This window comes from Pyrgilauda ruficollis, unplaced genomic scaffold (genome assembly GCF_017590135.1).
Source record: "Pyrgilauda ruficollis isolate IOZ18807 unplaced genomic scaffold, ASM1759013v1 scaffold24, whole genome shotgun sequence".
Lineage (NCBI taxonomy): Eukaryota > Metazoa > Chordata > Aves > Passeriformes > Passeridae > Pyrgilauda > Pyrgilauda ruficollis.
Window position 1 is genome coordinate 17,749,236 of NW_024523648.1, and position 16,219 is coordinate 17,765,454.

The following is a 16,219-nucleotide window of genomic DNA, read 5'->3' on the forward strand; positions in this document are numbered from 1 at the left end:
GATGATCTTAAAAATGAATTGCTGTAGGGAAATAAAAATCTTCAGGTGAATAAAAATGTACTGTGAAGCAGATAACCTGCAGTCATTCCTTGAGTTTATCAAGATCAAGACAAAGGAAAAAAAAAGTTCTATGACTACTTCTTTTATGACTCCACCTGGTGTGCTGAGTCCAGCTCTGAGGCCCTCAACAGAAGAAGGACATGGATCTGTTGAAGCAAGTCCAGAGGACTTGAAGATGATCAGAGGGCTGGAGTAACTCTCTTATGAAAACAGGCTGAGAGCATTGGCGTTGTTCAGCCTGGGGAAGGGGAGACCTTAGAGCAGCCTTCCAGTGCCTGAAGGGGGTCTACAAGAAAGCTGGAGAGGAACTTTTTAAAAACAAAATGTAGTGACAGGACAAGGAGCAATGGCTTTAAACTGAAAGATGGCAGGTGTAGAGATTGGGAAGAAATTCTTTACTGTGATGGTTGTTGGAACAAGTTGCCACAGAAGTTGTGGATGCCCCATCACTGGAAGTGTTTGGGAGACCAGGCTGGGTAGGGCGTTGATACACTGGACCTAGTGGAAGGTGTCCCTGCCTTGCCAGGGGGTTTGGGACTAGGTGATCATAAGGTCCCTTCCAGCCCAAACCATTCTATGACTTGCTGCTTTTCTCATAGGCATCAATTTGCTACAGTCCACGTGCCCTCCATGAGGGAGGGCTGAAAAGTTCTTGAGTTGGTGGGTATTTCCTGCTTGGCATTTGCAGAATTAAATATATGCCATCCCTAATTTATTTTATTAAAGCTTGTTATCCAAGCAGACAAATTTTCCAGGTTCTTTTATGAAGAAGTGTTAGTAAACAGAATTAGCAGATGTACTGTGTCCCTCCTGTTAGTTGCCAGTGGGATTCATTCTTGATTACAGTATAATGGTCTTCATTTTTGGTCTTCCCTGGATCTGTGCCCTCTGTAACAGGATGGTTGTTTAATGCTTACACACTGCTTCCAGCTGGCAGCCACTCATCCTTTTTTTGGAAATTTCTCTTTATTTTTTTGAAATATATTTCCCATACTAAGATGGTTTGAGGTGAAAAATACAAAAGCAATGGAAAAGAAAGATATGATAAGGTGCCTGCTTACGACTATGAAGCGATTCCATTCTTAACAGTAAAACTTATTTTTGACAAATTACTATCATGATTTCTGATAACAGAATAGAGAGAAATAGATCCACCTATGTATTTTCCTGATGTTGTACATCATTTTAAGTTAGAAAATAGTGATGTACAAATGTGTTTCATGTTTGTGACATCTAAATAGTAGCATTGTGGGCATAGTTTATCACTTTTGCTATGTCAATGCCAGCAAAAATTTGTATATGAATGAATAACTTCTGTCTGCACTTAAGGAAAATGTAGATGGTTAGCAGAAGGTGTTGTTTTGTTAGCTGCTGCTTCACTTGTTAAGATGCCAGAAAAAAGAGCTTAATACATTGTTGGCTGAAAAGTCAGGCAAATTAGCCCAGGCAGACGAGTCCAGGCAAATTAGTCCAGCCAAAAAAAAAGTGGAAATTAGACTTGGCAACCTATTTACTTATGTGGTGGTGGGGGAAGGAAAGTAAAAACATGCATTTTGCCAGAAGAAATTGGAAAGTCAATTCAAAGAAACCCCAGAATTATCCTCTACAAAAATGTATTGAGCTTGCACGGCAGGCATTTGGTAGCAGTGGTGGGGGATTGGGAAGCACAGGGGCTACAGGGGTGACTGCGGTGAGAAGCTGCCAGAAGCTTCCCTCATGTCCAGTGGAGCCAATGCCAGCCAGCTCCATGATGGGTCCATTGCTGGCCAAGGGTGAGCCCTTCAGTGATGGTGGTAGCGCCTCTGGGATAATCTATTTAAGAAGGGAAAGAAGTTACTGCACAGGAGCAGTTGCAGCTGGAGAAGAGAGGAGTGACAGTATATGAGAGGAACAGCTCTGCAGATACCAAGGTTGATGCAGAAGGAGGGGGAGGAGGTGTTACGCAGCAGAGCTGAGATTCCCCTGCAGCCCATGGTGCAGACCGTGGTTAGACAGATTCCCCTGCAGCCTGTGGAGTTCCACAGTGAAGCAGAGATCCACCTGCAGTCCATGGCAGACTCCGGACTATAGGGGGTGGATGCCCAAGGGACGCTGTAAAAGAAATTAATGTAGTGACTGAAGTCATCCACTGTGACCTGTGGTGTCCTGTGCAGCTGGAGTGCTGTGGTGGCATAAATGTGAGCAAGCCCCATGTTTTCAGTCTTCTGGTAGAAGACCAGAAGGCAGTGGAGGAGGAACAGAAAAGGGTTTCTGTTGCTTTTGAGCTGGCCGAGCCTCACAGAAGTCAAGGGGCAATCTTGGTGCTGGTGCTGGGGGGCATCTGGGGACAGAAACCTGCATCTAGGGTTAGCTGGATCTTCTCTGCCATCTTGTGGAGCTTCTCCCCCACTTGCTGCACACTCTGCAGCCTGCTACTGGTCTCCCAGTAAATTTGTCCAGCTTGCTGTCATCTCCAGAGGACAATCATCCCACACTGTTTGGCACGGTCCACGCCACCTGGCAGCCCAACTTGGGGGACCTCAGTGCCACATCAGCACTGGATGGGAAACATTTGGCTTTGTCTATGTTGGCAATGCTGATTTGGGAAGCAATGCCCAGCACCTGCCCACCCCACAGTAATCTGCTGCCAGTGCTGTTGGCATAGATGCACAAACAGATACCAAATATATTTGAAAGAAAAAAGTCGTTTTGCTGCTGTGTGGCTCTTATTATCCAAATACTTGATTGAGATTGAATAGAAACATTAAATATCACCTGGTGAAGCAAAACTCTCTCTAACTAGGGTTAAAAATGTGTTGCATTGTTTCTGATGTTTCATTAAAAAGTGTAAATAATTTGTGCTCCTAAATAAGATTTAGTAAGTTTAGTTTTAGTTATGTTATATTTATAGTTGGAAACCTTCATGCCAACTATACCTTGACTTTTCAGTGTATTTCTGCAGCCTTCCAAAGTAGGAAGTTGTGCTTTTCCTTCTTTCATGTCATATTTGTATTCACAAGCTCATTTCTGAGATGTCATGTTTACATTTTCTTTCCAATCACTCTAAGGCCACCCAGAGCTCCCCAGCTGGAGCCAGAGAAGGTGGAAAATTATGTTGGGATTTTTTTAGCGTGGTTGTGTTTAGTTCATATGATGTGACATTGTCCTCAGGATGTAATGGTCAGTTTGACCTCTTTACAAACACCAACTTATGCGAGAAAACACTTTACAAGCTGTGAGAGGATTCTTGGTGGCTCTCAGGAGAGTGGAAGAATTTTCCTTGCCTGGCAGCAGCAAGGACTAGACTGCAGTGCTGACTGTAGTGGCGTATGAAGAGCAGCCTTGTAAGCAGGAGAGGTCACTGTAGACTGGGCTCAGTCACTGGTTTTCCACATCTTTTTATTTCATTTCCTTTTATGAAAACTTGAAATTTAGGTTGCTGCTGACACACTTGCGCATCTTCACCCTTTGGACTGAAGGAGCATGCACTGTTCCTGGGCTGTGAGCAGGGTCTTCTGGTTCCACAGAAGTTGTGGTATCTTACATGGGCAGGGTGTAGAAAGAGGATATGTATTTTTTGTTTTGATTACAAAAGGAGGGATATTTTTGTGTTTTTCCGTAGATGAACAGATGGAAATGGAATGGAAATTATTTGCAAGGCATGTATGTGTGTTATGATTTCTTATTTTAAATTGTCAGGGCTACTAATAATTGTAATTAATCTAAGGCAGAATGTGATGTTTCTGTATTTTTTGGTTGAGACACTGATAATCAAAAAATAGGGAATGCCTTGAAACCCAAGATGATTTTTTTTGGGGGGGTGTTTCTTCTACTGAATAAAAACCAAGTTATTTCTGTCAGTACTCTTAGGATTTTGTATTAGGAGAAAAAAAATTCTCAAACCTTGTCACATCTTTTTGTATATGGTACAGTATTTGTCATAAGACATTAACTTCAGTAAATTGCTTATTATTCTACAGAAGAACACCTTGAAGTTTGCTCTTTTTGTGATGGAATTAAAATTCCCAAAGGAATTTTGTAGCCCTTCACTCTCTACAACTACCTGAAAGGAGTTTTAGTGAGAAGGATATGAAAGGATGATTGGAAATGTTCTTAAGTTGCATCAGGGAGGTTCAGATTAGATATTAGGAAAAAAAGAAAACGTAACTGAAAGAGGTGTTAGACACTAGAATAAGTTGCCATGGGAAATTATAGAGTCACCATCTTTGGAATTGTTCAAGAGGCATCTAGGTGTGGTACTTGGGGATGTGGTTTAGGAGTGATTATGGTGGTGCTAACCACCATAACCATGTGGGTTAACAGTTGGACTAGATGATCTTGAAGGTCTCTCCCAAACCTGATGATTCAATGATTCTATGAAATATTTTTAATCAGGTGTTGACTTCCTCTTTCAGCACGTATGAGCTCACTGTGGCAAATGAAACAGTTTATTACTAATTTCAAAAAAATATATTAATAATGCAGCTTTGATATATTTCTGATAGATCAGTAGTCTGACTCATTGACAGATTAAAGGATTAAGACATGTTGTGGTTTTCATTTCAAAGACAATTTTACAGAAGAAGGAAGCAGAAATTACCGGTTTAACTTTTCAGACAAAATTGTTACATGAGTAGAAAAATATAGTACTATTTAAAAGAAAGACACGTTCTGTTGTTACTTGGAGCTGCAGGGCTGATTCCCAGGCCTGCCACTGTCCCATTGAAGACACAAGCGCCGTGGGATGTGAGTGATATGAATTGTAGCCAGGAGCTGAGGAATGAAGTAAAATATTGCTTTCATTATTGTGAAAGGTTGTGATCAAAGTAGCTCTGTGTGTTTCCTTCTGTGACTGTGTTAAAATAATTTTTTTACTGACTGTGTTAAAATATTTTTTTACAAGGCTCCTCCAGTCATTTAAATGAGCAAGACTGTCATCTGTCACCTTGCAAATTTTTGTCTTGCATAGAAACATTTTTGCCCTGAAAGATTTGTGTTCTGCTGAGAAAGCATGTTCTTAGTGGGAGATGAGGCTTAATTAATGTTGCTTAGGATAGCAGAGTGACACTGCCTCGAATAATGTCATTTCACCTTGACTTTCCATGCTGGGAAAAAAACCCAGAAATTTCTGAGTACCACTGGCACCAAAAAGCATCTCCTGTAGGTGTGTTTAAGTTTTGTAATGACTAGCACACCTCAGGCTGACCTTTCTTTCACCCACTTTTTGGTTAAAACTGAGTTCACATCTCATGGAGTGAGCAGGGGCTGCAGATGGACAAGGACACTCCAGCAGCTGGAATACAGATCATAGCAGTGATGGTAAATAAAGCCTGGGAGGGGGCAGTGCTTCTACTGCAGAGAAAGCCTGGTGCTTCTGATGTTAGGAGGGTGAAGTGCATGTCCTTGTGTGGCAAAAGATTGTAGGTTTGTATGAAAGCTCACCTGGCCTTTATCTTAAGCCTTGAGTTATCAACAAGGAGTGGGGAAGGTTAGATTAGAGCCAGCCTAGTTGTTTCAGTAATCCTACATCAGTTTACCCTGAAAAGGACACTAAAAATCTCTTTTTTATTTAGTATCAGCTGTTTGCTTGCAAAAGCTGCAGGATTTTCCACATGAATTTACACTGTTTTTATTGCTTATTCACTCTGGCCATGTGAATCAAATACTGTTTTCACAATTACAAGAAGGTCCCGGTTACACTTTTGTGTTGGATGTTGATACTCATCTCGGGGAATATTTTCTGACTCGTCATATTCATTGTTCTTGCAAAGAAATGGCAAATGTCTTTGTTGGGAGATAATGTCCATTTGCCTTTGTATGAGAGAGAAAAGAGAAAATGTTCTTAGGTGGGTGTTGCTCCAGATTTTTAAGTCTTATGTAGGTGTTCCACCCACCTTCCATCTAATATATCTATTAAGTGCAAGCCAGCTTGGACATAATTTAAAGTATTGTCAGGGCAATATTTCAGATTTTTTAAAATCCAAGAGATTTATTAATTTTTTGCTGGTCTTTAGGTTCTTATGAAAGCCAAAAATATGTATCACTGAAAACATCTCTGGTGGTGTCTATAGTCAAAGCACAATAAGCCTTTAAAGAAGTGCAATCTGTAATTCATGTTAAAAAAGCCTGTTGGGATGACAGGAGAGACACATTGCCTGTGCCAGCTATACATCCACAGTAAGATTTGTTAGTAATCATAGCATGGAGCATGGGGGGCTGGTTAGCTTCAGCTCAGAGCCTTTAATGTCAAAATTCAGGTCTTGGCCATAAATCTTCTGCTCTGTATTTAAGGCAAGCCCTGAATATACTGTGGGGAGCAGGGGAAATGGATTGTTTGTATCCCAGCTGGCAATTTTTATGTTGTTTTCTTTAATGGTTCCTCACCATGTGATTTACTTCCTAGCCCAGGGTCTTCTGGTGTGCTTATGTAGTTGGATTCACATGACTGTGACACAGGGCAGGAATCAGAAATGTGCTTTAAAAGGCTTACAGACCGAAATGGGGCTCTAATGAAATTAGGTGAGAGGACTGAAGATCTGGGAAGAGCTTTTCTCTAATCAGGCCTCAGATGCTGTGGCTGGAGGCCTGTACCCTGGCCTCCTCTGGGGAGAGCAGGGGATGCTCTCTCTGTCTTCCATGCTGCCAAGCACATCTGTCTTGTGGAATGTTCTCAATCACATTTTATTTACTTGATAAAATATGGATTTGTTTAGCAATTGGTTTGACATTGATGCGCATAGCGCCTATAGCATTGTGAAAGCACACACCTGAATAACAATGGAGAATGATTCTGCACAGGTGAGATCCATCCTTGCTTTAGTTGTCTTACCCATTTTTTTGCCCTCTGCGTCTCTGCGGAGGGTGTGTCTGCTTGCAGAGTAAGGCTCTATTAGATTAGATGAGGATAATGGAATTCAGTCCCACATGTTTATTATTGTGCTGAAGTAAGGCTATAAATGGAATGCAGTTCCTCAGGGTTCAGTAGCTATGGATAGTCTTTGAAAAATGATAAATAGTTTCTAATTAGATGAATGATATTTCATGAAAGTGATAAATAGTTTCTAATAACCTGTTTTCTCAGTAGGCTTTGCACAGTTCAGTTCTGAAAATCTAAGAAGTTTACAGGATTGTAACCAAAAATGATGTATGTTATAATATTGAGTGAGACATACAAATAACATCTTACATTTGTTAATTCCAGTCATTGAATGCAGCAGAATTTAAAAAAAAAAAAAGTGGGGGGTGGGGGGAGAGGGGATGCAACAAGTAATAATTGTTGTCTCAATTACATTTATTCTGGCTACTTCAGGTTTTCTCCAGGGCGTATTTAGAAGAAAGAAGAGCCTGGAAATAATCTTCTGAATATTTTAAATGTTACTCAGTATGAAAGTTGATTAATGTGTCCCACTTTGACTTGTACAGTAATCTCAGTATAATAATTGTGGGGCTTGCAGCAAGGAAAAAAAATTGCTTTGTGCATTCTAGGACAAAATAACTTTTTGTTTCCCCTGCTGATATTTAGAAGTAGATAAATGGACCAATAGATGACTTTTAAGATATTTGTTATAGCTTTGGCACAGTTCTTTGACCCTGAGATAAAAAAAAAAAGCATGAAATATAGCAAACAGTTGCTAATAGAGAAAGGAAAATACAGTATTTTTTTTTTCCTCCCCCACAGGACATTAATGTATGTATCCTTGAAAACTACCCTGAATGTTCTAATCCCAGGTTATTTTACATCATACCATATTTCTGTGGACAGCATCCGAGATGCAGGTAAATATATGCAAGGTATTTCAATTTGTTCAGCAATAGCTATTGCCAACATTTTGTCAGAAATCAGTAATAAAGAGGTGGCATTATTTGAAGTACAAGAGAAAAATGAAAGTACAAGGAATGTGGCACTGCATGTGGTAACTGCATGCATATATTTTGAAGTAAGAAGGGCATTGCAAATGTAGCACTACTCTTTTTTCTTGATTTTTAGCATGAATAATTCATCAAATATGAATGTATTTATGTGGAATTTTTTCTGGGTTACATTTTATCTGCACTGTAATTTTGTAATACATATTTCTGATTTGCTCAGATGCTTCTGTCAGATCTATATGAAGAATACAGATTTCTGTGTTCATGTGAGAAACTGTATTCATGCTTAAAACCATTTAAAATGTAGCCCTCTACTGCTTTAATTGAGCCACCTCATTTTTAACATCTGTGTGTGCCTTTCTAATATTGCTGTATACCATAATAAATTTTTATGCAATAATATAGGACTAATTTTAAATACTTTCTTGGTTTTAAACACTTTAGTATTGTTGGTAACAAATGTTCTTTATTAGGTGTGTTCAACTTCAAGGTATTCTGTTTCTGTATTATTCAGGCTTCTCCATAATGAAACAACAGCACGTTTTCCAGAATTTCTTTCAAAAGCCATACTTTCTGTAGCAGTAATAACAAGTGAAAATGTGTTACTTCTGTGTTAATTTCTAAGTGTCTCTGTTGTAAAATCCTGCCTTTTTTTTTTCTTTTTGCTTAACTGAAGTTATGTATAAGAAACAAAACAGGTTAATGACTTCATTTTCATTGCACTTTTTTTTTTTTTTAAACATATTTTGGCCTTATTTGCAAATGCTTATGTTTGCACATTTAACTTTCATGGGTGAGTAATCCCATTAACAACAGTCACATGCCTGAATACTTTCACAAAATATCTCTGTGAGGTTCCCAAGTAGCATATTGAAGTACTGTTTTGTACCTTGTTGTAGATTTGGCTCCTGCCATACCCTTGCACTTAATTCAGCTACTTCTTAGTCCCATAAAGAGATACAAACAGGAGGCTCATAGTGTTTGTCAGGACACTTTGCTCTTCCAGAAAACAGATCAGTGCCCAGAAGGTGGTAGAGCATGAAAAACCTGCTACAAGTCTGCTCTGGTAGAGTGGAAAGTAGTGAGCTTTTCCGCATGGCACAGAAAGAGCTTCAGACAAATCTTAAAATCACTATTGCATAGGATCCACAATAACCTAATGAAGTCATGGAAGAGGTTTGCAGCCACTCCCAGGCACTGTGGGCAGCTGATTCCTTTAGCCTGGACACTGGCATTATATCCTGTGTCAGTATGAATGATGGCTGCTGCTCCCAGAACATAACTAATACGAGTTATTATAAGGGATTTAGGATTCATATGGTTGTCTAACTACATTGTGCATTTGGGAAACAGAAGCATAAAGAGGTAGTGAAGTCCTGCCAGCTTCTCTCCCTGGGAGAAAAGACAGAAGAATCCTAAACTGTTCTTCTAAACCAGTATCAGTCACAGCAAAAAAATGCAAATCCTGTAGAAAAGCTGCAAGGCAACCAGAGGTAATGACGGGGAAATGGAAGCTCCTGGAGACTTTGGCAAAAGTTAAAATGAAGGACAAGGTGGAACATGGTAGTGTCCTGTGTAGGATTCGCCAAGTAACAGCAGGCAGTGCTTGGTCCCAGCAGCTCTCCTGATGTAGTTCAGGGACACCACCACCCCTCAGCACCTTCCAACACCAAGGGCAGTCATCCCTCCCATCAGACGCATTGTGCTTCCAAGCTGAAATACCAAAGTTCACAAGTTTGAGCTTATAAACAACTTGGCAAAAGGTCTCTTCAGAATGGAGTACTTTCACACAGTGATTAGCCTGCTTTTAATGTGATCCTGTTTTTACATGCCAATCCAATTTTAGACATCGAGTGGAAAAGCTCAGTAAGCTACTCGGCTTTGGTTGGGGGGGGGTCTTCTTTTGTTCTAAGTATAGCACTGAATATTTTTTATTCACTTCTGTTCTTGGCTTGAATTTGAGAAGTAAATGCATATTTAAACTTTTCTTTTTCCCTCCTCCATCTTCCCCCATCAATTTCATACAGGGAGCCTGGTGAATGGGCCCTTGAAAGAGCAAAGGTGAACGTTAATGAAAATTTTCTGCTTGTGGGCATTCTGGAGGAGTTGGAGGATGTGCTGCTTTTATTAGAAAGATTCTTACCTCATTATTTCAAGGATGTGCTTAGCATCTACAAAAATCCAGGTAACTTTTTCCATTAAAAAGCTATTCTTACAGAAACCTCTAAATCTGCGTGGCTGCTGAAGGGTACGTGTTTCTTTCTTGTTCAGTCAATGAAGAAGATTTTCTGCCTCTTAGGGAGCAGATTTGATGATGGGGAAGGTAACATATTCCACTTTTATCTTTAATGTTACTGTGTGGTTTTCTTTCCTTACCTGCACTTGTTGCTCAGTGATCTTTCCACATGCCAGAAAGCTTTCCATTTTCCACTGGAGTGCCTTCTTCTTTTAATTGTGTCATACTCAGTTCTCAAATAATACTGTCAAAATATTATCAAAATGGTGTCAGGAATATGTACTTAAATAAACCTTCAAGAAATTATTTGGGGAGCTGGACACTTTGGAGATTCTCCAGGACCAGGTTATTTATTTTCCCTCAGCCTTGACTATGAGTTGAAATGTAATGAGCCTCCAGCTGAACTGAGTTTAGGTAAAATACAAATAAGAATGTGCATTTACAACACTTCCAATACAGAGCATGCTGAGGAAGAAGACTTAGGAGTCTGGAGTTGAGAAATGAAAATGGAGAGCGCTCAGCCTACTCCTTAATTTGCACCCCGTGGTCAGTCTGAAAGGGATCTCTGCATCAATCCATCCCTCCACAATGATTTATTGCTAACTTCTTTAAAAGGCAGTCCTGTGTCCTGTGCCTAAAAATAGATATGATGCTTCTGGGGGGCTGTGCATGTCATTCCAGCAGAATTGATTTCTTGCTTACATTTGACTGGCCCAACAACATTATGTGCACCAAGCAGGGGTAAAACTTCCTTTCTTCCTTTGTGACTCAGTTGCATTTTTGTCAGTGTGAAATGCCTACAGCCATTAATATGTGTGTTTTGTACCAAGCTGTATATGCAAAGCACATTGAATATGCAGCTTGAAACGAAGATTGAATTTAGTTTGTAGTGCGTGCAGCTGATGGCTGGCTTCTGACTGAGAACAGCTATTACAGCAGTCAGTCACTCTGGAGAAATTATGGGTTTTTGTCCATAACTGGGATTTATGCTTGACTGTCCATCGAACCCTTCTTCTAGGACGCATATTTGGAAATTCTGTATTTAGCTGTGATACAGGTGCTAGGGAAAGTATGGCATTCCTTCTCTGAGCGTGCCTGCAGTGGGTCATTGTCTGCTTGCAAGCAGGCAGTTAAGGCAGGTCTTTGGAAGGTGGGAGTGTAATTTTGTGGTGCCACATCCAGCCATAGAGCAATTTTGCTTAAGAACAGGCATAACAAGATTATTGTACTGACATTAAAGCATTGCCCAGTTTAGGATCAGGTATTTCCCTTGGTTTTATAAATTAAAAAATAAAAATAATGATGTTTGTGGTATGTGGAAGTCATCTAAAGGTTTGCACAATTTGGTCTCAAAGGTTTCCCCGTGGGGATGTTAGACTAAAGGAAGGCAGGGGGATCAATAGAAGGATATGCTCTCTCTGCCATGAGAGTTTTCTTTGAGTTTATATGACTTATTCAGCTGTTCTGTGCACCATATATTTTCATTTCTTTTACAATGGGGGAAGCAAATAAGCAGCACACAGGGTGCCCTAGAAATTGTCAGGTGGGAAATAAGCAATCAGCCAGAATCAATAAGTGCTGGGTAATCTTTCTCCTCTCTTTGTATTTTCCAGTATCAGGAGGAAATTTCATCACCTATTACAGGACAATGATTTTCTCTGGGATTTCTTGTTGAAAGTGGGTCTTGAATCTAAAGATTCACCACTTTCTGTCAGTATTCCCTAGGTGGATTAAACCTTTATTTTATCTTCCCATTCACTTATTGACTGGGCATATTAGTAAGAAATCAGTTTTCTTGTGTTAATTCTCTCCTCCTCTTTTCATACCTGCATATGTTGAGAGATTTTTTCCTATCATAATTATTTTCTGATTATTTCTGAGTTGGTGCTAATACTTACCAAAAAAAAAAAAAAAAAATCCCTTAACAGAATCAGCCAGAAAAATAAAAAACATTAAAGCTGTGTGTAAGAAACCCTACACTCTTCTCCTCAGGGCATCTTAGACCTGATCTGCAACACCCTCTGCTGTTGCATCATGACGTGCTTGGAAGAAGACATGTTGTTCTGCCAGCTGTGTGGTGGTCCACAAAGCAGCAGATAAATTGGGCCCAAACTGACTTTTTGTTGCAACTAACACTTGCAGATTAAATCTATAGAGTTTACAGTATTGACTGCTGACCTGCTGCTCCACTTGAGATTCTCTTATGGCAGTCTTTCTTTCCTCTTTCCACATAAAGAAGGAAAGTTTATCTAGAACTTATCTTTTGTCAACTGAATATAACAAGATGAGGAAAACACAGAGAAGGACTGTACAGAAAGGTGACTCATTTCCAGAGTCTACTGCAACAAGCAGTTCTGGATTGGAGGCAGTTCAGAAACGGGATTTGTAGAGCTGCCTTGAGGCAAAAAGTAGCTGAAGAAAGACATTTTCAATCCAGTGTTGCTTTGGTGGATTACATAGATTAGAAATCACAGTAGGAGGAAACAGGAAATTGCTGTCCCACCAACATAATCTAAACTGTATTAAAAGCACCTTCCTGCTATGTGAAGCAAAATGCCTGATGTTATCAAATGCATAAAATCACCTGTGCATTTAAGATATGTCTGCAGGAGTTGTGAGTTAAACCCCTTCTTCCTGAAGCTGGGACTCTCCTCGCTCATTACAGGTGCTTTGGTTTGTCACCAGATCGCTGCAGATCCCATCTTAGTACTGAAAGCCTTCAGTATAGGAGCTAGATAATACAGAAATCAGGAATCTAGAAACTTTTTCTCATCTCTGTTCCTTTGAACTGTGCAGGCCATATTCAAAGCTCTCGGTTTCTTTAGTGCCTGTAGTAAAATTTCTCATCTGAGGCACTATGATAACATTTGTCAAGAAACTCTTGCTCAGCGTTCTCTTAGGAGAAAACAAAGCCTGTAGTTGTTTTACCTTCAAAAATATTTTTCTGCTGTTGTTCTGAAGCAGATAATTTAAACTGTGGCTCTATGATAAGATAGTGTGACATTTTCATCAGAGAGTTACTGTCTGTCTGTATACCTGATGGCACAGGTAACTGCTTAAAGCAGCATGAATTGAGTGTTTTTCTTTTTGATGCTAATGATTTGTCTGATATAAGCTGGCAGAAGGAAACTGTGAAGAAAGGTAAAATGTTAAAAAAACTTGGCAGTTCAGCATGACAGAAAATTTTAATATCAGAGGACACTAGGAGGATAACTTCCTTCATTGCATTAACAAAAACTTTGCATTCAGCCGTTCCATATGCCAAATATTTTGACTTGTGTGTTTTATAACCATGTGTAACAAAATGTGAAAGCTCTTTGTGGTGCTAAAGTTTTCGTTGGAACCAATCTGGTTTTATCTTGTACAGTACTTTAAAGCTATGGGCTTCCTGTTTCTCTGTGCCTCCACTCTCTCCTTGAAACTAAGAATTATCTTAATGTTAATACCAAGTCAAGAATTGCAAAAGGACTCTCTTTTTTGATGCCTGTCTTGTCCAAAGTTACAAGCTTGTCTTGACAGCCAAAATTGACAGGAGATTAAAAGGACAGGATTGGGGGCAGCAGACAGATTGTGAAATCAGTAGATAGATGAATAGATGGGTAGAATAAATTTCAAGAATATATTTTTGTGTTTAATAGCTTTCTTTGCTAACACAGTAAAATTTGCTCAAAATTTTGTCTTTTTTTTTCACCAGCATTGAAGCAGATAGGATCCAATTTTAGAGCCTTAGAATATATTTATTGCAAAATTTGAAAGTATTCTTTAACTCTTTGAAAGGCCTGAAATAGTTGTAGCAAAACTTGACATGGAGAATCTTTCCTCACTCTCAGGGGCTAAAGGAAAAAAAGAATTGGTCAGTCCTGTTCATTTCTGCCGGCTGTAGCTCACTTCTGTAAGCTGGCTGGTAGCCAGAACACAGAGAATATTTACACAGCTTTTTTTTAAATGGGCACATGTGGGTTTCATATCTTTGGTGGTTTTAAGAGACAAAAAATATGTACTGTACTCAGCAAAACAGAGTTTTCTTCTGTCTTGTCAATTTCTGTGGCATGGAGTAAAAGTTCATCCAGTATAAAACAATAGGTAATAAAATGGGTTTTTTTATCACCTCAGAAATGAGCCATATCCTCACACCTCAGGAGTTCATAAATTTTCTTTGCCACCAGAAGCCCTATAAAAACACTTCTTCCCAATATCAGGAAGAAAAGCCTTTGTTTCCTGAAAGGTTCATTTAGGGTGGAGAATGTATAGGTCTTACTCTACATCAAGAAGACTGACTTTAGGCTTTTCAGACAGTGAATTTTATTGAGTGCAATGAAATAACTCACACTGTCAGCTGCAAAAAAATATATTGTTTAGGTGAACTGTAAATTTGAAAAGAAAAAAAAAACAATGAAATTGTGATTCCCATAAGAATTGCATTTACAGGGAATGTTTTAAACTGTAGTAGTAAATCCCAGGTAATATAAACCCTCTCGTTTTTTAAATCTGCTATGTTCATGAATGTTAATGATACAGTCTTGACATTTTCTCTTCATAAGCTTCCCCTTCTCTTTAAACCCATTAAGGAGAGAGATGCTGCCATTTGTCTTTATTGCAGAGCTGAGGTCCTGAGAAGCAGAGCATTTTTGGAGTTAGGAGACGGGTGAAATGAAGCTCAGCAGTCTTTGTGATATGCTGAAGATCACTCCTGTGCCAGGCCAGCACTGATGGTGGGAGTGCCTTCAGATGGTTCAGATGCTATGCACTTGGAAAAGTTAAGGAACTAGGTTTTTTTTCCCTCTCAGAAATTGTAGTGAATGGGTTAACAGGCAGCACCTCCAAGAACAAAAATTTTGAGTAAGAAATGATCATAGGACTCTGGTGGAAGGAGGCAGTGCTTTTTGTGCAGTGTCTTTAAATAGTGATCATCTTATCATCTTACATTCTGCCCTTATCGAGCACAAAATTAAAGGAAAGAAGAAATTAAGACAAACTGTATGAGGCTTCTTAGGCTGCTGGCTTCTTGTGGGCTGTACTTTCTGGAGAGGGTTGTGTCTGGTAATGGGAAGGGAATACACGGGCTCATCTCCTGTGCTGAAGTGCCCAACCCTTCTCTCTCCTACAAGAACTTGCACTCTTGTTGAGAGATAAAATCAGCATGGATTAGTTGTAATTTAAATACTGAGGGGGTTTTGTGGTGGGGTTTTTTTTTTTTTTTTTGTTCGGTTTGGTTTTGAGTGGGGTTTTTGGTGGGTTCTTTTGCATCACTTCTAAAATTTCAAACACATTCAAATGTTTAAGAGCTTTGGAGACTCCAAATATGCTGTCTTTTCTTTTGCCTTGGACTCTAGAAGAGCTTTGTGTTTTCCCTATGTAATACTTTGAACAGGAATCACTGGCTATGAAAATTTTCTGCAGGAGAGGAAAATTCTAAATTTCACGTGGAGGTAAAAGATGAGGTTGTGCTTGGGCATCACTGCCCGTGTAACTCTCGCGCGGCGCGTTCCCGTGTGCGATGCGATTGTCCAGCAGGTGGAGCGGTCCGCCCGCGAGTGCGGCGCTCCCAGCGCCAACAGCGCGCGTGGATTTACATTCCGTGGATTGCACGCGTGGATTTGCATTCCGTGGATTGCACGCGTGGATTTACATTCCGTGGATTGCACACGTGGATTTGCATTCCGCCGGGGGCTCGTTTTCTTATCACCCAACATCCTGTTCTGAAAATAGAAAGCGTGAACAGACCATTATTTTCTTCCCCCTTTGAAGTCTCAACTTGCAGTATTGCACAGAGGAACGCTATAAAACAATGTGAATGCTAAAGCATGCAGTGTAAGATCTAGGAAAAGTGTTTAATTGTACTTTTGTTTCTTGTAAAATAAATTCTCTGTGTACAAGATGGGCAGGGAAAGAGGAAGCGTCACAGTGCATATCCCTGAGGACATTGCTTTTTTATTAGGTCGATAGCATCTAGGACATTCTGCACTACTAATCTGTTCTTTGGTTTGTTTTATAAAACTGAAGGTACTATCAAAAGCTATAGATACATTATCTAGCTCTTCAACCACAAAGATACCAGGTTTGGAGAGCAGAGAA

The 16,219-nt window shown here is 39.7% G+C and overlaps 1 protein-coding gene across 1 annotated transcript in view; it reads left to right on the forward strand.

Annotated features, from left to right (window-relative positions):
• Positions 1–16,219, forward strand: part of UST (uronyl 2-sulfotransferase) — a 153,178-nt gene that overhangs the window by 110,208 nt on the left and 26,751 nt on the right. The window contains exons 6-7 of the mRNA XM_041469769.1: positions 7,718–7,815; positions 9,936–10,093. Of these exons, the coding sequence (XP_041325703.1) occupies positions 7,718–7,815; positions 9,936–10,093 (256 nt within the window). The remainder of the gene's footprint in view (positions 1–7,717; positions 7,816–9,935; positions 10,094–16,219) is intronic.